Consider the following 23,898-nt stretch of genomic DNA (forward strand, 5'->3'; position numbering starts at 1 on the left):
CAGCAATGGATGCAGCAGCTTTCACTTCTCATGCAAACATTACAGCTTTCAGAATAAGCACGAGTGCTACATTTCCATTGTTAACAGACAGTTTAAAAATATTGAACAACTTCTAATCACTTCAAACTTTACAAAAGTCACTTCGGAGCTAGTTACAATTACCAGCAAGGCTTATTGAGATTGAGTGAATATGAACGCTGTACTTCACTCACCGGCCTCAGGGACACTGAGGATGGGGGTTGCCCTGCTTCCCAGTCTTCTTCGACCACTGCTACTACTTCTGGCTCACTTGGGACCCACAGCCTTCTCCAGCACGGGTACCTCCGGTCCGGCCACTTTAGTGGGGAGTCTCTCTCACTCCCGAGACCTTCTGCTTGCCTTCGGCTTTTGGCCTTGGACTCCTGCATGGTCACGGCTCTGCAATCACAGAAACTCGGCCCACATGAGAAAAACCTCACTTCCAACACATCTTCCTGTGTGCAGCCTCTGCCATACAGGTTTTGGAAACGCAGGACCCTCTCGGAACTTGCATGTGAAATCTGCTGTCTGCAGGTTCCTTGCGTCCGTTGTGTGCTCCCACTTCCTCGTGACTTGCCAGCCTTGTGCTTCTCCTCTGTTACTCTTACTGCCAGCCTTCCAACTCCTGCTCGCCTTCTTCCTCTCCTTTCCTTCTGGGGCCTTTTATGCCTCCCAGTTTTGACAATAGGCTTCAGGTGTGAGCCATTAGCTTCAATTGCCTGACTACTGCAACGGCTAATAGGCTTAATTGCCTGACTACTACATCTACGTGCCTCTTGAGCCCTCTTCCTCGTCTCAGTTCCTCTAGGATCCTGGGACATGTAGTTCTTTTTAATATAGTTTTCTTCACTTCTTTATTCTTTATCAGGGTAGATTGAATTCCCTTAACACTTTAACAGAGGTGCTATGGGTTTTAACCTTTACAGGTGAAGATGGTTTAGAGAAGACAATATTTCCACAATCCTTATATAGTGCACCCTTGAGATTGAGGAGGGTATTTAATTTTAGATACCAAAAAGGGTCTTTCTTTTGGTATAGTGTGTTTTGAAGTTACAACCTTAGGTTTCAAAGCCTTAGATTTAATATGCGGTTGAGAGACATTAAAATGACAATAAGCCATTACCTATTTTGGCATAGTGGTAAGGATCTCCCTTTCAGAGGAAAAATACTGTAGCTCATCCCACGGAATCTCCTCACCACCCTGGGCCTTGTCTCCACCCAGGTGATCCTCACACAGTACACCACCCCCAGGGTTGGGATCAGGAAGCGTCTGCCTTCTCCTGGACACCTGGGAGGAGACGTTGGGCAGGGTTTCAGCGAGGGATCTGCAGGATTCTTCACAGCCCCCAACTGCCCCACACTGCCCATATCATTCTAAGAGGTCTTAAAACCAACATTCTTGTTGTAACACATATAAGAGTAACATGGTAAATATATGTCCCCTTCAAAATACTTGTATGGAACAAGAAACAAAGCCAATATAGTATAATACAATGTGCTGAAAAATATTAGTAAATTATGCAGCCACACAAAGTTAAGAAAATGAAAGATGGCTGAAAAAACTTTAATTGGGTTCTCTATCGAACTGGTTAATCCATTCGGGAAAAAGAAAGCACAACACGTGGCATGGCAATGCCTTCCAGAAACATGGATTATGTCTGTGCAAAAAGTATATTTCCAAAGATGCAGTTATCAGATTAGTGCAGACTGATGGAGAAAACATTACATGGGAAAAAGGATGGCAAAAGATAAAATCAGGAATTAAGAAAAAACAGACATACTAGTATTAGGGAGTATACCTGAATATGCCCAGATACACAGGGTTGAGAATTAGTGTTGCAGAACACATTACTTATCCCCTGGTAATATTCTTTCTGATAAATCCAAGGTTTTCCAATTCCAGACCTCGAGGGCCGGAAGCATGTCATATTTTCAGGTTATCCCTCATTAATATTCATGGGATACATTTGCATACACTGGTGCTGAATGTATGCACATTAATTTCATGGATATTAGTGACGGTTGTCCAGAAAACTTGCTAGCTTTCCAGCCCTCAAGGCCTGCATTTGGACAAACCTGGATTAGTCTTTCTTCCCACAGTTTCCTCGTCTTAGATATTATCTCTACCCGATCTATCAGATTAGAGCTGGGGCTGACCACCTTACTTACTATGTTAAAAGTAAAGCATAATACGCTGCATTTAAAAATGTTGGTCTCAGAAGACAATAAGTTGTGGGGCTATTTTGGTGACCTGATTATGCAGGGATATTCAAAATGTTAAACGGAGTGATTTTGTTGAGTCGTGTAAGAGGTTTTATGAGGAAACCAAGTGGCAAGTTCATCTCTCATTGCACCTGATCCAACTTAAATCACAACTCTGCAAAAAGGCTTTTCGCTGGGACTGGAATATGAACATTGTATGGAAATATTTTATACAGCAAACAAATTATTTACCCCCTGCAACATATCTTATTAAGATTAGTGATGTAAAATTCAGGAGTTTTATAATGATGTTATGTTTTAATTTATTGCCTTCTTTGATGGTGACGAGCCCTAGACTGAATATACCCCGTGAGGATCGTAACTGTGACTAGGTTATTCATGCATAGAGACGACACAACGACGACACAACATCTTTTGTGCGATTGTTTACAAAACATATACAGAAGATTTTCATTCTCGGCCCGCTTTTCCAGGCACCTGAGTCCCTTCCCGGGATGGCGCCATATATATATTTTTTGTGGTGAGGCAACAGGGAGGATCTCCCTGTTGCCTCCCCACCTCCTCCTCACCCCCAAAACCAACCACAGAACAGATGAGTCATGCGTGGTATCCACCAAGAGCAGCAGGTTCGGGGGGCGATGAGGAATCTGTGGGAGAAAAGACTAATCCATCATCAAGAACATTACAGAGAGGTAAGTCATTTGGTCTTCAAATGGATTCCATCCTCCCACAGATTCCACATCTTAGATGAGGGTTCCAGAGCAGTGCAGAAAAAAAGAGAACAAGAAGCCACCGCCTACACCATAAACCTTTGGAGGACCACTGCAATCATCCTGCCCTGACAGGGAATACAAGTAGTGATGTTTGGCAAACTTCTGCAGTCAAAGCAGGGACCACCCCACTCCCCACTATTAGGCAGAGGTGGCAGTCAGGCTTCTAGTAGAATGGGCTCCGAGTCCATCAGGTATATCCTTCCAAGCCAGAACGTAACATTCACAGATGCAGAAAATGACCCATCTGGATAGGGTCTGCTTAGTAACAGTCCTGCCCACATAGGCACCACCGTATCTTATAAAAAAAGATAAACATCTTTCATGATGTTCCTCATCTGAGAGCCCTAGCAGCTGCGGGCCCGGACATAGTCGAGGCAGTGGAATCTCTCCTTCATCCTAGAAGTATGAGGTGGAGGGAAAAACACAAGAAGGTGGCTCGTCTTTGAGAGATAAAACTCAAACACAACCTTGAGTAGGACGGATGGTCTCAGCATGTAGCATGTCTTGCTGAAACGATGGCCGCCAGGAAAGGTGGGGATGAAGGCGCATAAATGGGGCACGCATAAAGGTCAAAACTAAACTCAAATCCCACACAGGAACTACAAACGGGCAAGGGAGAAACTGGTTACACAACCCCCCGAGAAACTGCATAACAGTGAAGATCATGATGAAAAAACATTACTCAGGGGTAATTTTAAAGAACAAAATATTAGACAAAAAGCAGGAAATTCAGTACAGAGGAAGTTGGACCAAGGAAAGAGTCCAGACTTCTCTCCCGACACCAAGTCGAGAACCTATGCCGCATAAAGGTATCTATACACTTGGTGGCAGACCTCTGAGCGTAAAGGAGCAGTTCCAGGATGTCTTTTGACAAATCCTTCTAGTTATGTCCTCTCAGCTGCCAGGCATGATGGTTCAAGCTGCTGAGGCTCAGCTGGAGGACTCAGACCCCCCGAGAGGGAGAAAATTACTGAGCCCTGGTAATGTTCCTTCTACTGGATGTTCCTCCCATGGATTCCTCATCCTTGATACAATGATTTTGCTCAGTCCAGGGCGATCAGAATCAACAGGGACCCAAACTTTCTGCAGTCGCCTCAGAACTAGCAAAATGACTGGGTAATCGGCGGAAAGGCATGAAGGAGTTTGAAGTTCAATTTGACAATCAATGCATCCTATAGAGCACCCTGTAGAGAATGAGCAGAACAACTTGCACAGTAATGGCCCAAAATGTCGCCCTCAAATTTATGACGGCCGAAAATGCCGACTTATTTTTAGACCCCCCTTACACCACATATATATGTGGGCGGGGGGGGTTATGATATAATATTAATATGGGGGGAGGGTCTGCGGGGGGTCTAATAATAAACAAAGGAAAGTCAGCATTTTCGGCCGTCGTAAATTATGACGGTCGCAGTGATCACATAGATCCACTTGCACTGCTTCTTCACATTGGAAGTGAAGTAGTCCACTTGAGGGGTCCTCTAGCCGCTATGCCTTATTCTGTCCCGGCAAAATGGGCCAGTGACAAGAACCACAGTCTTATTACTTCCCTGCACAGAGTAAACAACCCCACACCACCCTGTTTTTTGTAGTGCATGGCCACTGTATTGTCCATCAGGACCAATGCACACTTGCCTCACACAGAAGGGAGGAAGGCAACTAAGGACATCCTGATGGCTTAAAACTACAGCAGATTGAGCATTTGTCAGGGACAGTGTCCACACACACTAAAATCTTGGATATTAGCTCATCATCCCATGCAGGAAGCGGTGACCACTGTAAGTTGAGGCCAGCATTGCCGAAGAAACACTGCTCTCAGAATGTTTTCTTTTTAAAAAGTCTTTATTATTTCTTAACATTCAACAACAAACAACAAATAACATAACATACGAGATGGCACTTCTTGGACGAGTCCCCACGTCATTGTTGCCTTGGTGCTTTCTCTCATATATGTGCACAGTTCTTTGGCCGTCTCTGGCAGCTCTGTATCTATTTCCTATTTGTGAGGTCTGTTGGATTTCCATCCACACTTTCTGTCTCACTCGGGTCTGCAGTGTCTTGTTCATCCATGAGGCCCAACATATCCCGCAACAGTGCGTTCCAGGCCATTATCTTGTCACTACTCTCCCTTAACCGTCTTTGCACCGCAGTGGTCCATACTGCTGTCTCTGCCAGTGCCCATCGGTTCAGGTCGGCCCACCAGGCATCTATGTTGGGCCCTGTAGCGGTCTTCCATGCCATAGCAATCCGGGGCTTTGCCAAGATGCACATCAAGTCCTTCATTTTCGCTATAGGCGTCCTTGGGAACAGTCCTAGCAGGTATGAATTCCGGCGTCCACTCCTCCATCTGCATTCCTCCTGCCGTTGCTCTTGTCTTGATGCCTTCCCAAAAAGTCATTATTACTAGGCACGCCCAGAACATATGGAGCATATCTGCGTTTTCTGTAGCACATCTAGGACAGCTTCGGATGTCTTTATTCCCCATTCTGGATATTATCATTGGGGTGAGGTATGCCCTGTGCATAATATAAAGCTGTGTCTGCCTGAACCTTGCGTTTCTGGAGACCTTTTTCGTGTATCGTAGGACCCTCAGCCATTCCTGGTCAGTAAAGGTCCTCTGGATTTTGGCCTCTCATTTTTCTCGTATTAGCAGTTCTTTAGTCTTGCTGCTTTTCATGAGTTGTTCATAAATTCTGGATGTAGTGTGTCCCCCTTCAGAGATATCAAACCATGCATCCAGATGGTCTTTCATTTCCCCTCCTCAGTGAGTTCCGGCCCTCTCTTTCTCATCTTTTGGACCATGCTGTTATGCAGCATGAACTGGCCTTTATGTAGTTCGTATTCTTTTCTCAGGGTATCAAACTCGACCCATTTCCCCTCTTTCCACAGATCTCCAGCCTGTGCCACTCCCTTGAATTCCCAGTGTCTTCGGTATGCGGCCAGTGCGTCCCGTCGGGTCCTAGCTAGCCCCGCCAGGGGAATTTCCAGGGAGCATGGGTCTTGGATTGCCTGGATCTCCCACGCCTTCTTCCATAGCGTCAACCCCAGTAGGACCAGGGTGGCCAGGCTTTCGGTTCGGGGGATCTCCATCCAGAGGATTTTTCATAAATATCAGTGTTGTAATGCTGGCTGGAATAGTAGTGAGCCTATGGATGTTTTATCCCACAACCATCAGACCGCAAAGTGTAGCTGCCCTGCTAGGTAGTATCTCTCATAATCTGACACTTTGATTCCCCCCGAGAGGTAGTCCCTTTGTAGGATGTGTAGCGCTAGTCTGTTCCTTCCCCATCCCATACAAATTCTTGCACTATCGTGTTCAATTTCTTGAAGAACGTCCCTGGTATGTTGTGAGGTATATTCGTAAAGTAGTATAACAGTCGGGTAAAGACTGTCATTTTCAACAGGGTTGCCCTCCCTATCATCCCCAGTGGCAATGTACTCCAAAACCCCATGGTCTTCACCGTCTTATCTAAAGCTACTTGAGTGTTGGCGTTGTGTGTGTCCGCGGGGTCGTGGTGTATACCTATGCCCAAATATCGGAAGGTGAGCACATGAGGCCCAAGTTCGGCAATTGTCCCATGGGGACCTGCCTGAGTTCTGCTAGGGGGTACAAGATGGATTTATCTCTATTTATTGAAATGCCTGATAGTTTGGCATATGCGTCTATTGCTTCCAGCAGATCGGGGAGGTTCTCTCGAGGATTCGTAATAAATAGAAACATATTGTCAGCATAAAGTGAGACTAGGTGTATAATATTGTCTATTTGAATCCCTGTGTCTGCATATGTTGCCCGCAAGAAGGCCACCAATGGCTCTGAGGCCAATATATATAGCATCTGGGATAATGGACACCCCTGTTTCGTGCTCATATATATCCTCCAGGCTGCCGAAATATGCCTTCCCATCTTGACTCTTACCCTCGGGTCTTTATACATTACCTTCATCCATCGGAGGAAGCCCTCTCCTATGCCAAAGTGAGCTAATGCACTGAACAACCAGTTCCAATTCACGGAATCAAAAGCCTTGACCAAGTCTAAAAATGCTATTGCGCTTTCCCCCCTGTCTATTATTAGTTACGTCTAATATGTGGTGCAGCCTCCTCAAATTCCACGTAGTGTTGCGCCCCGGACACATCCCGTTTGATCAGGATGCACTAGCGTGTGTATGACCCTTTCAAGCCTATTAGCGAGGGCCGCTGTCAGAATTTTGCAGTCTTGATTGATCAAGGAGATTGGCCTGTAAAAGCCGCAGTACAGGGGTGACTTTCCCGGTTAGAGAATGGGTATTATCAAGGTTTCTAGCATGCTGTCTGGTAATCGGCCCCTTTCTAGTGCTTCGTCATACACGTCCAACAGTTTGGCTGCTTAAGTTGTTATATATTTCTTGTAGAACTCATCAGGGAGAACGTCGGGTCCCGGGGTCATGGACGTCAGGAGATAATCTATTACCGTTTCTAGTTCCTCCGTCGTTAAGGGGGCCCCAAGTATCTGAGCTTGCTCTTTGTCTAGTTGGAGAAGCATAATCTGGTCTAGGGCCTCGGCAGTGTCCGAACTATCTGCTTCCTGAGTAGTACTCGAGTATAAGGACTAATAAAAACATGAGAATACATGGTTAATTCCCTCTTGCGTCCTCATCTTCTCCCCATTGGTGCCTCTAATCACATTTATTGGGTCTTTTTTAACTTCTTGCTTGGTCAACCAGGCTAACAGCCTACTTGGCTTGTCCCCTTCTGCGTGTAGCCTCTGCGTGTATTTCCTGTAATTTAGGTTCCCCAGCTTCTCACAGGCAGTTTTGCACTTTATTCTAAGAGAGACGAGTTTGAGTGGTTCCTCCCCACTCAAGCCCTCCTGTGTTTCCGCTCTTTCTATTTTCCGTTCAATCTCCCTGAGTTCCACTAAGCACCCTGCCTTTAAGTCCTGCTGTCTTCCCAATCGCCACTGCCCTAACCACCACCTTGAATGCGTCCCACACTGTTGCCAAGATGTCCACGCTACCCGTGTTGATTTGAATGTAATCTTCTATTATGTCTTGGAGATACTCTTGAACCTGCCCCTCTAGCAATGCCTCTGCTCTTAGTCGCTAGGTCGGTATAGGGGCCTTTCTGTGCATGTAGGCCCATGCTGCTGTCAGCGGACATGTCCTTGCTCTAAGGTGCGCGTTAGCAAATTCCCCCATAGTTTCATTACCTGTAAAAATGTAATCTATACGTGTGAACGTACCGTGTGGGGCGCTCTAGTGAGAGTATCCCCTTTTTTTTGCCTGCATGTAGCCTCCTCCAGATATCCTCCAACTCCAGCTGCTGTAGTCTTTTTCAGCACCTTCAGCGGTGGTGCCAGCTTGTTGAATTTATCGTCCGATCTGACCAGCAGCGGGTCTAGTGTGCAATTGAAGTCCCCTGCCCAGATAAAATAATAATAATAATAATAATAATTTGGCATTTATATAGCGCTACGAACCCTCAGGTATCTGAGCGCTGCTTATTATTACCCACGGTGTGTGGTGCTCATTTATCGACCTCGGAAGGATGAAACGCTGAGTTTGGCGCTGCCGGGATTCGAACCTGCGTTTTGCAGGCTCTGCACTGATGTCAAAGCGAGCGCTCTACTCGCTGTGCCACTTGACCGGCAGATGAATGCTGTCTCCCTGAATGGGGCGAGCCGTGGTGCCAGTTTCTTGAAGAACGTGGTTGCGTCCTAGTTCGGGGTGTATGAGTTGATAAAGCACACTTCCTTGTTTTCTAGCATCCTGTGGACCAGCACCCACCTTCCTTCTTTGTCTTGTTCCTGTGCTAGCAGCTGGAATGTGACCCTCGGGCCTATCCACGTCAACACCCCCCTCTGGCATAAGTGGAATAGGTTGAGCTGAACATTTGTGCTCCCCATTTGGTCACTATTTTGGACTGCCTTCAGGTGGGTTTCCTGTAACATTGCTATTTTGACTCTCGATTTGTTGAGCCAGGTATGTACTCTTAGGGGGTCATTACGAGTTAGGGGGTAACCATGCTGCTATTAGCGGCATGGCTACCCCCTTACCGGATACCGGGTCCGCGTTCCTTAAAAACCCGGAACCGGTACCTCCCCATTCCCATTCGAGCCCCCATAGGGCTCAATGGGAATGGGGAGGGTGCTAACAACGGGCCCGTTAATAACGGGCCCGTTGTTAGCACCCTGGTCTGCTCGCGGGACCCCCTAAGGGCGCCTGGTAAAACCAGGCGCCCTTAGCGGGCTCCTGCAAGCAGACTCGTAATGGAGCGTTAAGGGGTTGACGGCGCCGGCACCTTTACCGGCGCCATTAACCCCTTAACGCCTAACTCGTAATGACCCCCTTAGTCGCTTAACGTATTCGCTCAGCCCCAGATGTTCCAGGTAGCTATTATGAGTTCTTTGGTACCCATCTGACCTTTGTCCTAGTGTGGCCTGTCCGTACCCATGTGCCTGCTCTCGTCCTCATGCTTGCCATCTGGTCACCTGCCCTCCTGTTGCATAGTCTGACCGCTGCAGCCGTGGTCAATTCCCTGGTGCCCCTGTGACCAATGTATTGATCCCCCTTTGCTGGGGTCTTGTAGCTCGGTGGTGTATCATGACGTCTTACTTCTTCCTGTGTCAGGTGCGTTTTACGTTCTGCGCCTTCACATTGTTCAGTGCATATGTGGTGTTCTCACCTTCTTGTACCATCTTCCGAAAAACAAACATTAACTAATAACAGACGCCCAGCCACCCTCCACCTGCTCAGGCTCTGCCGCTTCTCCTTCACTGCTCTCCCTATTTGGGGCAGGCATGCCGCAGCGTGATGCCTCCAAACTGGCATCGTGACTCATGGGAGTCTGTGGGGTTCTGTGACCTGGTGTCCTCTTGGGGCAGGTCAAGGTTCATTGCTCCTTTATTTATACCTCTCTGGCCTAATTCGCATCAATGGTGTCTTGAGTGCACGTGTTCATTTTTGTTCACTCTCAATGTCCTCATTGGGATGGAATCCTGTTGTTGTCTTCATTTCTGGCCCTCAGTTGGGGAATTGCCGGTTGATCCATCCACGCGTGGGCCTCTTCTGTCGTTTCAAAGAAGTGTGATCTGCCATCCCTTATTACTTTTAGTTTGGCGGGGTATAGTAGCATGTATCTTATGTTTGCCACTCTGAGGCGTTCCTTGGTCGGTCCAAAATGTGCTCTTTGTCTCTGGACCTGCGCCGTGTAGTCTGGGTAAATCGCTACTCTGGAGGAGTTACTGATTATCACCCCCCCCCTTCTCTTGAGAAAGTTCATATTTTCTTGCAGTCTTTAAAGTTCATGATCTTGGTGATCATCGGTCTTGGAGGCGCTCCCGGTGGAGGTTTCCTGGTCAGGGCTCTATGGGCCCTTTCCACTACCAAGCCCTGGGATAGCACTCCTGCTCCGATCGCCTGCAGCAACAGGTTTTCCACATAGTTCGTGGGGTCTCTGCCTTCTTCTCCCTCCAGCAATCCAACAATCTGGAACATTGTTTCGTCTGGCCTTTCCCTCCGCATCTTCTGCCCTGTGCTCTAGGGTTTTTATCCGTTGAAGCGCCTCTGACAATTGGGATTGGGCAGTGGCGATGTCCCTTGTATTATCCTGTACCTGCTGCTCTGCCGTGCTCACTCGATACGGTAGGGACCGTACATCTTGCTGAAGGAGGCCCACATCCATTATAAACACATCCAATTTGTGTTCTAAGGACAATTTCATCTCTTCTTCCCTCCTGTGGATCTGGGCTCACCATGGTCGCGCCCGCTTCCGATGTGGTGGGTTTGTTCTTGTCGTGTTTCTTAGCAAACAAATCCATACTGGTCTGCTTACTCCTGCCACCCTTTGATTAATCTGGCATTTCTCCTTCTCTTAGACTGATGCAGGATTCGCTTACTTGTCGGGCGTCCGGGGCAGGGCCTGATCTGTAATTGTTGTCGCTAGAGGAGTGATTGGGGATGTCGCTCCTATATCGTGTGATGTCTAACTGGGCAGCCTGACTGAAGTTATTCACTGCCTTTGCTGTTAAGTCAGACTACAATGTCTCCTTTCCCAAAGCTATCCATCTTGTTGGTTGTGAAAACTGTTATAATCAACATAGGAAACTCAATCAATCATTCATCAAGGGTTAGACTCCCCTTCACAAAGTTACCCACATTCATTATAGTGAAAACACTTGTAATCAACAGAAGAATGATAGATGTGGACATTAGAACATTAAATCCTAATTTCTGATGAAGCTAACTTCCCTTTAAATTCGAATCAACCATTGAGCCCTTTTAAAACTCTTTTTGAAGGTGTAATTAATAATAAGAGTGAAGTGAGTAAAGTTGAAGCCAATATTCAGAACAAAGGAAGTAATTTGAACATTGGAGACTTCAAGTCCCACAATGACCACAGTACTGGGATGAGAAGGAGGGATTCGGACGCACTAAACTGCAAAGCCAAGTCTAGTGTTTCTAATGACCCACACCTGAGCGGGATTTTTTAATATATAAAACCACCTGTGGTGCAGGCCATGAGAAGTAGGAGGTGGAGTGGTTGCAGAGACTCAACGTTGCAGTGGCAGCAGGAGAAGAAGGAAAACAGAGCCACCGGAGCCCCCACTATCTATAGAGTGGGTGACGGTCCTGGGAGGGTCTCCAATTTTGATGGCCATAAATGCAGAGGTTGTGCGACGGGAAGCGTTGCTGTGAAAAGCTTTGCACCCTTTGATGAGCGTGAATGCAGAGGTTGCGCAGCAGGAAGCCGTGTTGTGAAAAGCTTTGCCCCCTTTGATGAATGTGAATGCAGAGGTTGTGCAGCGGGAAGCGTTGTTGTGAAAAGCTTTCACTCAGGAGAGAGAGGCTCTCCTTATTGCCAGTTGTGCTCCGGTGGCAGGCATGCACCGGAGTATTCCTGGAGAAAGGAACGCTCCTTTCCCGACCGGCGCAGGCCGTGGGAATTGAACAGAAGCAGTTTGCTGTACAGGAGGAGGCAGAGGAAGCAGAAAGCATTGTGGCAGCGCAGTGAGTGGACATGTATGCAGCAACCGGCGAGTTCACCACTGTTGTGTAACCCCAGTACGCTGCGTAATCACCCGCTGACCTCTAAGTTAATTTTGAATACTGAACTGATAAAAAGAGGTTAAAGTGGCAGAATAAGAACTTTGTGAAAAGAAAGAAGGTTATAATTGTACTTATAAAGGTCAAAGTCATTGCCAAAGCCAAAAGAGGGTAATGCTAAAAGAAGTTGACAATAACCATCATTGCCAAAGCCAAGAGAGGGCAATACTGAAGCAAGCCAATTATTATTATTTTTTTTTGGACAACTTTATTTAACATTTTCAGAAGAAATACATCATTCCAAAACAACATATATGAAAAACAATATAAATGCAAATGAAACAGAATAACAATAAGTATTTTTGGTACAAATATAACAAAATCAATAAGGAAAATAATTTAAATATCCCCATTAAAATAAGACAATCACATTTTGAAATGACAAGCTAATTATAACCCTGTAGCATCCTGTGATGCTACTGGGAATGTTGTATATTTAATATGTGGAATGTGGAACTGGCAAGGGTGGAATGAGAATGTCAGTGCTCATCTGGTCAGTTGAAAGGAGCTGTGGACAAGACTGGTGGGGCATATTGCAGATCTTAAGTTTATGTAAATAAATAATCTTCACCGCCCTCCTGTGTGAAAAGAAGAATTTCACTGGCGACGAGGATCAAAGGAATTGATGTGTCACCACAGCAGCCCAACCGAGTAGCCATGGTGCCAGGATTTTATGGATCAAGTAACTGTATCTTCTTTCATCAAGGAATTGAGGGTAAATACCATCCTGCAATCAATAAGGTGAGAGTGCTGCCAGCGTGTTAAACTGCTAAGCGTAAACGCAGCCCAAGTTCCCTATATGGTGTCGTTAAAGTGTGCTGGCCCAAAGCGCATCTCTCAAATACAAAAGACTCATTTATTCTCAAAGTAAGTTGATTCTAGTAGAAGTACCATAATTACTAGAATCAAAGTAAGTTGATTCTAGTAGAAGTACCATAATCACCACAGATGCTAGTAACCATGGACTGGGTGCAGTGCTGTCACAAAAGGGTGAGAAAGAGGAGTACACTATTGCATTTGTATCTAGGGTGCTGACAGCTGCTGAAAGAAATTACTCCATGATAAAGATCTTTTAGCCATAAAATGGGCAATAGAGAAGTTTTGTTCCTTTTTGTGGGGATACAGTTTGTCATTAGATCGGACCATAAGCCTTTGAAGGAAATTCTTATGTCTAAGGGATTGGATAAGGCATCATCCAGGATTCGCAAGTGGGTGGCTGGATTACAAGACTTCAATTGGGATATGGAGTACCTACCTGGTGATAAGAATAAGGCAGCATATTGTTTATCCAGGCTCACTAAGGTGGTTGAGGATGAGAAAGATGATGAGGAAAAAGATGACATTCTTTTTAGTACAGACCAGGCAGTATGACACAGGAGGAATGGTGTGAGGCTATGTTGGCTGATGAGGTCCTCATCAGTGTTAAGGAAAGTTTGGAGTGTGGTATGAAAGGTGCTGAATTAAGAAAAGGGGTGGTGCATGATCACTTTAGGCATGTTTTCGATGAGCTAAGCATAAAAAGGGATTTGATTTTAAGGGGTGTAAGATATTACCCCCAACAGGTGTTAGGAAGAAAATTCTAGAAATGGCTCATGAAGGCCATCAAGGAATGAGTACAATTAAACAATTGGTTAGACATGACTATTGGTGGCCAGGGATGGAAGTAGATATAGAAAGGATTTTCAGGGAATGTGGCATCTGTGAAGAAGCGGCCAAAGGGTGTGTTTCTAGAGCTGAACCTTTGACCCTTATGTCTATTCCCTCTGTTCCCTGGGAAAGAGTAGGTTTGCATATGATTGGTCCTGTGAGGTCTAAAGGAGTCAATAGATTTGGTATAGTACTAGTTGATATGCTGTCCCACTGGGTGGAATTGTCGTGGGAGGTCATTGAATTTTTGGATAAAATATTTAGGAGGGAAGGCTATCCCACTTCCATTGTCACCGATAATGGAGTCCAGTTAGTAGCAGATAAGGTTAAAGAGTATCTTAGGACCAATGGCATTGAACATAAGACTAGTTCCATTTACCATCCCGAAACCAACAGGATAGTCGGTTTAACAGAGTTATTAAGAACAGTATAAGGGTGGTTATCTCAGAAGGCAGGGATTGGAAGAAGGCTGTGTTGGGACACTGTGGTAGCATACAGATTCACACCCCATTCTACAACAGGTATCTCTCCTTTTGAAATGTTAAGAGGAAGGAAGCCTAGCACAAGAATCTGTCCAGGTGGGTTAGGTAGGGCGTGTCAAAGGAATGTTGATTTAGATAATGTCAAGGAGAGGATAACTGCTAGACAATTAAGCAATAAGGCTACATTTGATTTGAGGAAAGCGACCAAGCAAGTTGTTGTTAAATAAGGGGCGTGGGTGCGCATAAAACTCCCTGAAATTAGAATGGAAGGGGGTTTTGAGATGGTCGGTGCCCATAAGGATTATTAAGAAATTACATGGCGCTGTGAAAGTATCTGATGGGCGAGTGTGGAACATGAATAGGGTATGTAAAGTCAACAAGGAGGTTAAGGAGAAGGAGATGGTGAGTGATTCAATAAGGAGTAAGTCATCTGGCGTGAGCAAGCAATCTTGTGTGTTTCACAAGAAAGCCAATTTTAAGTGTTTCAATCAGAGGGTGGTCCCCAGTAGGAAGTGTGGGAGACCATCCTATTTAAAAGATTATATGGAATGAAAAACGTTATCTTTATCTGTGTGTTCAGATGAGCTTTTACAAAGTATCTTTCAGTATTCATGACTGTTAGTTATTTACCTATCTGTGCATCCCTGCAGTTATTCAGTACCAATGTAATGTTCTTAGATAAGTTCTTCATTTTAGGTTGTTGCTTTTAATAATGCTCAGGCATCCGTTCATTTCATTTTCTGCATTTCTTCATTATTATTATCTTTGCTGTTATGGAAAAAGGGAGATTTGTGGCATCATGTGATGCTACTGGGAATGTTGTATATCTAATATGTGGAATGTGGAACTGACAAGAGTGGAATGAGAATGTCACCGTTTATCTGGTCAGTTGAAAGGAGCTGTGGACAAGGCCGGTGGGGCATATTGCAGATCTTAAGTTTATGTAAAGAAGAATCATTTCAAACCCGTATTGCCACAGTGGAGAAAAAAGCAATAGTTGAAAAGGACCTCAACAAGCATTGTCTAAGCCAAAGAAGAGCAAGTGTGACAGAGAGAGATTGTTAGCATTTGTTTGATGTAAGAGTGGGAAAACAAGAGTGGCGGGAAAGAACCCCTCATAATAGAACGCATTCAGGAGGAAAGGAGCATAACCTGCATTGCATGTGCCAATCACAAGAGTGGAACAAACAGCCCCAATGTGTAACATGTCTTTGCAGAAGAAGTAGTGAATACTGATGTTGTTGAATGTCAAAAGACTTGACCAAATTGTTTGAAGTAAACTTTTCCACAGAAGTACTTGTAGAAGTGTTATGAGCTTTTTGTCCTAGCAGGATAGTATACCAGGATAGGGCCTTTGTAATGGTAGTCCTGGCAGGTTAGTGGACAAGGAAGAATTCATTGAAGTTCCACTAAAGTGTTTCATGAACAATTGTGGAATCATGCTGACAAAAGATGGTTGTTGAAACAAATGAAAAGTGGAAGTATTTTGTTACCTAAGAAGAAGAAGAAGTTGTGTTGAACTCTTTTGCTATTAGTGAAAACATAAAGACTTATCGTCTAGTTGAACTGTTGGTTAAAGTTCAAGTGAAAAACTTTATAATCAGAACTTGGTTACAAACTGGAACTTTACTATTTGACCTTTTGATTGAAAATCCTGCTTCGAATCTGGGAAGGGAATCCAACTCAGGTTACAAGGATATACAGTTATTAGGTTTATGTTGAACATAACTGTTATTTCTGTTATATGTGAATTGCCATGTATTACCTTTATGAATTTGATGTATGTATAAGTGTGAGGGAGAGATTACTTTTTATTAGAGTGTTTTCCTTTAGTTTACTTTGATAGGCAGGGAATTCCTCCTTACGATAGGGACAGTGAGGCGTTTGTCAAACCCTTTTAAGTTAATAAAATGGCATCTTATGAAAAACCTCTGACCCCTCACGCAACTTAAAAGGGAAAGCAGGAAAAATAGGCTGTTCTCAGTGTTCTTTAATTCTGCCATCTCCCAGGGTTTCCAGGAATCTTTCCCATTTCAGTTCACACAACTAATTAATAGAATATAGGTATCTGGACTATCAGTTTGTATCCATTTTGTCAGAGTTCCAAATAAAGAAAAGGTTTTCCTCAGGTATATAACACAAAAGTTCAAGTTCCAAAAAAAGTCAATGCTCTCAATGATCGTAGATCTAGGGCTATTTCCTTAACCCTCCTCTACCAACTACGTGGGTCTCGCCACATGAGATTTCAATCTTGTTTGATTCGGGTTAGGAAGAGCAGGGGAATCAATGCCTGAAGCCAGAGCCACACAGTGCCCGGATGGAGTAGTGTCCCTTGCTGGAGCTGGAATCAAGCCAGCCAGCGTGTGGTTGAAAGAGGCTTCTTTGCAAGCCTCAATAAGCGAAATAAGGCCTGAGGACAGTGCTGGGGACAAAGCTGCCGATGTCAGGTCCTTAGCAAAGATGTCAAGCCTCTGCTGCCTACTTTTCTCTAAATCCTCTGGAGTAGAGGATTGAGTGGGTATTGGATCCTGCATCGTAGGTCGTGATTCTTCAGAGGTATCTCTGGAGCAGGATTGAGGACACTGATCTGCACTGCGCACCCCTGGTGGTTGAAAAAGTTTCAGGAGTCAGCTGGCTCTGGAGAGAGACAGTCTAAGATGTGGAATCTCTGGGTGGAAGGAATCCTTTAGAAAGTAGATACTGTCACACCGACCCAGAGGTTGCTGTGGCAACAATGGATGCTGAGGAGATCCTACGCTGGTGCTGTCACGTCGTCTGGAGACTTCCAACTAGCGGTCTAGTATTTTCCAAGAAGGCATCTGCTCCTCATTGATTGGCTACATTAGTCTAGTTTGGGTGACGACCAAAGCATTGCAACCCTTGCTTTCTGCCTAGGAAGACGGTGTCTTGTTTCCCGTTTTCCCACTTAGTAAGTTCATTTCCCTCTTGTCCTTCTCCCCTCCTTGTTATTCTGTTCTGTTACTTCCTTGCTACTTCATGGAATCCCCTACTCTGCCAGGATCCTCTGCTACATTAATCTTCTTCATTGGATTGGGGTTTTTCTAGTCTTTGGCTTTTCCCCTGTAAACTGTGTTTTCCTACTGGACTCTGCCTTGCCTCACCTATAAGACTTGTGGTAGGCTAGCAAGTTGGCAGCTGGTCAGGATCGTCCCTACCTATACTCTGATCACCTTCATTAATGGAAGAAGGAGCCCAAAACATCATTAAGCCCCGGACCCAAGGTAACCCAATCAATATAAGAGCCACATTTGTGAGAGGTACTTAAGGGCAGTACCTACCTGTTGCTAACATCTGAAATCAAAACTGGTCACCTTCCCTGGCTCAATGGAGAATTTGTCATTGTAGTGGGAAAGAGAGGTGCATCATGTCTACCTGCAAGGGTATGGTGAACACAGTTGGGTACCTAAGTATGAAATGAGTCAAAAGGTAGCACAGAAACATCTAATGTTCAAAATTCCTACCTGTAGATAGGTTTTTCGCAGTACTCTGGGACTTATGCATTTCGGTCTCTTTAAAATTGAGGTCTTCTTGCATGATTTTCAGTTCATGAGCAGTGATACTGGAAATTTGCTTCATACGAGTCATATTCTGCACATTACAAAAAAGAAAAGTTACTTCCACAAAACATTACAACTCAGTTGTTCTTCCTGCAGAGTGCCACTATTATGTATTTTGTGTCCAGTGGTGCGACAGGCATCTTGGGAACACATATAATAACTAATGTTGCACCAGGCATTCACTTAGGGTACACAAATCATTTCTAAAAAGGTAATAGAAATTCATAAGCACGTGCTTATAAACAAATAGGTATTGTGGCATACCAGAAGAAAGACTCAGACCAGACAACCCATTTTTACTACAGAAGTTATATTTAAATTAAAGAAAAACAGTTCCATGTGTAAATGTCCCCAGGCAGGCGACTTTTTTCCCTGCCCCCCTAAAAGCCTTCCCCCTCATATTCTAAGACAGGTACAATGTTCTATTCTAACTCCAGTCCAAGCGTTTTTGGGGAACATGCTTGATTTTCATGGGAGTGCAAATTTGGGGGAAATGTCTCCCACTGGCAACCTTTTCCCAGGTGACTATCACTGGATAACAGAAAAACACCTTACTGACCCGCATTGCTAATAGGGAAGTTCCCTACCTAACAAACTGAACTAAGGGTGCTTGTCAAAATTTGTCCAAATAATAAACCTTGTCCTCTGTCCAAATCCTAACTCTAAACTGGCCTTACAACATAGAAAAACAACTTATCAGGGAAAGCATGCAATATAAGCTGCTTTCAGTGTTCTTTACTCCTGCTGTCTCCCAGGATTTTGAGGGTCTCTCCTAGTTTCAGTTCACACAGTTATTTAATAGGATACAGGTCTCTGGACCTTATCAGTTTGTATCCATCTTGTCAGAGTTCCAAATAAAGAAAAGGTATATAACACAAACTCTCAAGTTCCAAAAAGTCAGTTCTCTCAGTGATCGCAGTTGAAGGGATATTTCCTTAACCCTCCAGCAACTATGTGGGTCACTCCGCAGTAGATTGCAATCTTGTTTGGTTTGGGTTTCCCCATTGGATGATTCTGTACTTGCTTTATAGGGCCCTCCTGGTTCCCTTGAGTCTCTTGTTCCCAGTCTCTCACTTGAGTCATAGGGGTATGTGTATCCCACCCTAGGGTATCTTTCTCTTGGGTCTTCTGTGTGGTTTTGAGCCATTTGGCTGATTCCAAGACTCTGGTTTTTAGAGCTCCCATAACCACTCTCATTATGTATGTCCGTCTCCTTCTGTGGACCTGGTTGCCCCTCATAGGAATCTGACACTTTGTATCTTCCATCGTTCTCACGGTCTGGTCTTCATGACCCCTCCACAGTGAGCAAATCTAATACCTTCTCCATAGCATGTCCTGTCCCAGCAATGTGGCTTCGACCCGATGATGCTGGCGTTCTCTCTGGTTTCTTGACGTCCTCTCCTGGACAACAGCAAGAGTGTTTCTTCGCTCGCCACTATGTAGCTCTCTCTCTGGTTTTGTATAGTGTGAGCTGGTGACACGTTCCTCTCTCACTGGTTTCAGAGTTGTTTCTTGGGCTGCAGGCCCACCATATCCTCCAGATGGTAACGCCTTCGCTAAGGGCTGGCTGCGCTTGGCCTCGCTGACTCTGAAACAGCCATGTGCCTCGTCAACCACGTTTCTCGTTCTCTCATGCTTCTCTCCCAGTTTGTCTTTGGATCTCCCTCCAGACCCTTCTCCATGCTACCCTCTGCTCGGCAGTGTGGTTCCACCTCCCAATGAAGTTGGTATGTCGGAGGCTCGCCTATGTGTATTGATTCACCTTCTCCATTCCAGGGGGAATGTAATTTTATTCTTGCTACCAAGTACCAAAGGGGTGTGTTTAGCTGTCAAGCCCATTGAGAGGCCAGAATTGTCTAGAGCCAACTGTTCACATACCTTTTATTTGGAGTTGCACAGCTGACATGCAGATCCACTTCTGGTATTCCCATATATGCAGACAATGTCTCAGTTGTAGGGAGTTCCTTACCAGAATGGGAGTCCTAGTCCCCTGATGGGGAGTCACTCCCAATGAGGTCCCGCTTTCCCAAACCCCATGGGAGGTTTTTGCTTAGCAGCCTCACCTCCCTAGCCTCAAAGGGCGTGGCTAGCCCAAAGAAGAAGGAACAAAAGCTCCAGATTTGTCACATACATGTCCCATTAAGCCGGTGCCCCCCTTCAGTTATATGAGTGAAACGTCTACAAAAATCCACATTTCTTTGTTCTTTTCCTATGCGATTTTCAACAGAAAAGCAAAACGTTTGGAAATTCAAAAACCATCTAATAACCTGGGCATTTGAATCCTTTCTCAAATGTATCCACGTTAGGGGTGAGTGGTCAGTTATCAGTTGAAACGTCCTCCCTGTTAGGTAGTAACAAAGACTGACTATGTCCCACTTGATTGCTAGGGCTTCCAATTCAACATTGGAATAGGTCTGTTCTTGAGGAAACAACTTCAGACTGGTGTATATGACAGAGTGTTCAAATCCATCGTGCCCCTGAGAAAGGGCTGCCCCCAGGTCCACTTTAGAAGTTTTGGTTTGGAGTATAAATTCTATGTTGAAATCAGGCATTTTTAGTACTAGTTCCTGGCACAGTATTTTTTTTAGCCCAGCGAAGCATTGGTGGTCCGTCTCTTCCCAGATACGTTTTTGAGGTTGTGCATTCTTTAACTTATCCATGGGAGGGGCGGGTAGGGTGGAAGAATGGGGAATAAATAATCTGTAATATCTGGTAAATCCTAGGAAGTCTTGAAGTTCCCGTTTGGTGTTAAGAATGGGAGTTGTATGTACGTATGTACAGCCTTGAACGATTCCATTTGGGGCTGAATCAAACCATTCTTTATGATGTAGCCTAAATACTTCACTACAGACTGAGTCAGATTACGCTTTTTTGGGTTTGCACGTAGGTCAGCTTTCCTTAAGGCACAAGTGATTTCCTACAGGTGGTACATATGTTTGGGCCAGGCATTTCTATGTATCACAATGTCATCTAAATAGGCCCCTGCAAAATCAGAGTATTCTATCCATTAGCCTCTGGAAGGATGTCGGGGGACCATGTAGCCAGAAGGGAAGGACCTTAAATTGGAAGAGACTCTGGGGAGTAGAAAAGGCAGTTTTCTCTCAGTCATCTGGATTAAGGGGGGCATGCAAATAACCTGTAGTTAAGTCCAGGGTAGAGATGTATTTGGTGGCCCCTAGTTTTTCAATGAGTTTGTCTATCCTTGGCATAGGTTAATAGTTGAAACTCGAGATGGAGGTGAGTTTTCTAAAGTAAATACAAAACCTCCAACCTTTGTCCGGTTTCACTACCAGGACTATGGGGGAGGACCAGGAACTCTCAGATGCTTCAATTACATCTGCCTCCAGCATGGATGTAAGTTCCTCTTCTATGATCTTTCTTCAGGCTTCTGAGATGCAGTAAGGTTTTAAGTTTACCATTTGTCCTGGTGGGGTGCAGATATAGGGAAAATAATTACGTACTCAACCAGGTTCTGTGGAGAAGACCTCTGGGAATTGAGCTAGTAGATCATAAAGATCTTCATACTTTTGCCGGAGCAGGTTTTTGGTTACTAACTGAACTTCTTGTTCTTGGTCAATTAGGAGAGTGGCCATGGTAATGATGGAGTTCTCAAAAGGGACCACTTTCCACCCCTTGAGCAGAATACCATGATAAATGTGGCTCTTTTGTCTTCATTCGGTGTAACGCTCACCTGGCTCCCACGGAGGCGCTGACCTAGTCTGGATTGCTGTGACCTCTTCAAGCGTGATGCGCAGGATTCGAAACACCGACTGAACTGGACCCCCAAATCTGGCTTGTCTGGCCCGTAGAAAAATCTTTCTGTAGGTGGAGAAAGGGGATTAACTGACTGCAGAGTATTGTGATTGCTTCCCACCTCCCCTTTGCTCTTCTCTGACCACCTCCGAAATCCCCAATCAAGGCTCACCTTAATGTTTGAATGGATGAGCTCTCCATCCTGCTTCTGGTGCAGGTGCGCGTATTTGACCAGTTACTTCACAGGTTTTGGAAGGCGAAATGCCGTAAATATGCAGTTTAAAAAGTTCCAGAGTAGAGTCTTCTCTTTGTTTGCTTTTCTTAACCTGCGATCTGTCCTTATTTTCAGGTGCAGAGCGGAAGTGATGCTTCGAGGGATATTGCCGGAGATGAACTCAGGTGAGTTTGTGATAAAATGATCCCTTTAAATGTCTTTGAATCCCTCTAGTAATGTCTTTCTTTTTTCCCCTTAGGGAGCCGGGGTGCGGTACCAGGCCAAGTGGCGCCGACCCGAAATGAGGAGTGGTTCCGTCAAATATGGCCAGGTAAGTCTTGTGACGGAAAAATCAGGCTTTCCTCATTTGTTCATCCTGCTCACCTTTTGTCTCTTCTTCTCCCCTACAGGTGCAGAGCTGTGGCGGAATGCCCAGAAGGTCGCGGTGGATAGTGAAGAGCCCACGAGGCAGGTGAGTGATGCGCGGCACTGCAACAAGTAGCGCGATGCTTTTAAAGAATGTCTATCTTCAAGATCGCTGGCGTGATGGTTCCGGACACAGGTAGGAAGTTAGATTAAGTTCTTGGTTTTCACCTTTTCTCTTCCCTTCCTTCCTTTCAGGTATCCCAGGATCGAGGCGTGCGTGGCTGGAGGCAAGATGCAGGAGCAGGCACGGTGAGCGTTCAGCTGCTAGATGCAGAGCAACACGAAGCACGTGTGGCAGTCCGAGCGTGGTTTAAATAGCCTTGGAAGAAGTTCCAGGTAAGTATTCTTCCACGGTCCCCACCCAAGTAAAATAGTTCCTTTGAAAAAATAGTCCCTCTTAAGCCTCATTTGGCTTGAGGTTTCATGCAGCATGGTCTGCGTCAGGTAAGTGCACCAAACACCCTCTTTTATGAGCCTGGCGCCTATGGCGCCAGGACTGATGTCCAACATGAGGCTGGCGCCAAAGGCGCCAGGACAAAGTCCAAAGAGCCCCCATTAGGGGCCGCTGGGCTTTTACCCAAGAGCATGATGCCTGCTCCCGGGGGTGCTGGGCCTGTCCTGGTGCTCCGGGGGTAGGCATCATGACAGCACTCCCCCCCAAGGCCCCTCCCAAGGTCGTTCCCTCTGGGGGTTTCGGTTTGTTTGGGAAATCCCGATGGAACTTTTTTACCAGCCGAGGTGCATGTACGTGGTCGCTGGGTTCCCAAGACCTTTCCTGAGACCCATACCTTTTCCAATCAATTAGATAGAAAAGTTTTGATTTTGAAATTTTAGAATCCAAAATGTTCTTCACCTCGAATTCAGGCTCCCCATCTATCTGAATTGGTTCTGGTGGTTTTATTAATCTGGTTCCTGGTTGCACTGGTTTCAAAAGTGACACATGAAAAACGGGATGAATCCGCATGTTAGCTGGCAGATCGAGCTTGACTGCCACTGGATTAATGATAGCTTTGATCGAATAAGGGCCCAAATACCTTGGATTAAAAGTTCGAGGTCCCTTGAGCAATAAATGTTTGGTAGCCAACCATACTTGGTCTCCTATTTGGTATGTAGGCGCCTCCTTCCAATGCAGATCTGCATTTTTCTTGTATTTCTCTTTCGCTTGTTGCAAATGGGCAGTTGCATTCTTGAATGCTTGAGTTATAGTGGAATGCAAATGGTCTACTGCGGGCATTTCAAGGCTCAGAGGAGAGTCCAGGTCTGAAGTACGAGGGTGATGTCCATATAGGGTGTAAAAGCGGCTTTGTCCAGTTCCAGAGTGCACCGAGTTATTGTATGCATATTCGGCCACCCATAACAAATCCTTCCAATTACCCTCCGATTGGTGCAACATACACCGTAGGTATTGTTCAAGGGTCTGGTTCGTTCTCTCCGTCTGACCATCGGTCTGTGGGTGATGGCTGGTTGAGAGTCTTACGTCGATTTGTGCCAGTTGACAACACCTTTTCCAAAAATGTGAAATAAACTGGCTTCCCCGGTCGGAGACTAATATGGACGGGAATCCATGCAAGCGGATGATATTTTCGAGGAATTCCTTATCAAGGACAGAAGCTGAAGGTAATCCTTTCAACGGAATAAAATGAGCCATTTCAGAAAATAGATCCACCACAACCAGAATAGTATTGTATCCATTACAAGGGGGCA

General features: G+C 45.3%; 1 protein-coding gene across 1 annotated transcript in view; it reads right to left on the minus strand.

The window, feature by feature from the left end:
• Positions 1-23,898, minus strand: part of IFT74 (intraflagellar transport 74) — a 1,698,810-nt gene that overhangs the window by 277,511 nt on the left and 1,397,401 nt on the right. The window contains exon 16 of the mRNA XM_069630923.1: positions 17,706-17,832. Coding sequence (XP_069487024.1) covers positions 17,706-17,832 — 127 coding nt within the window. The remainder of the gene's footprint in view (positions 1-17,705; positions 17,833-23,898) is intronic.

The sequence above is a fragment of the Ambystoma mexicanum genome, chromosome 6q (assembly GCF_040938575.1).
Source record: "Ambystoma mexicanum isolate Mex_15411 chromosome 6q, UKY_AmexF1_1, whole genome shotgun sequence".
Taxonomy (NCBI): Eukaryota; Metazoa; Chordata; class Amphibia; order Caudata; family Ambystomatidae; genus Ambystoma; species Ambystoma mexicanum.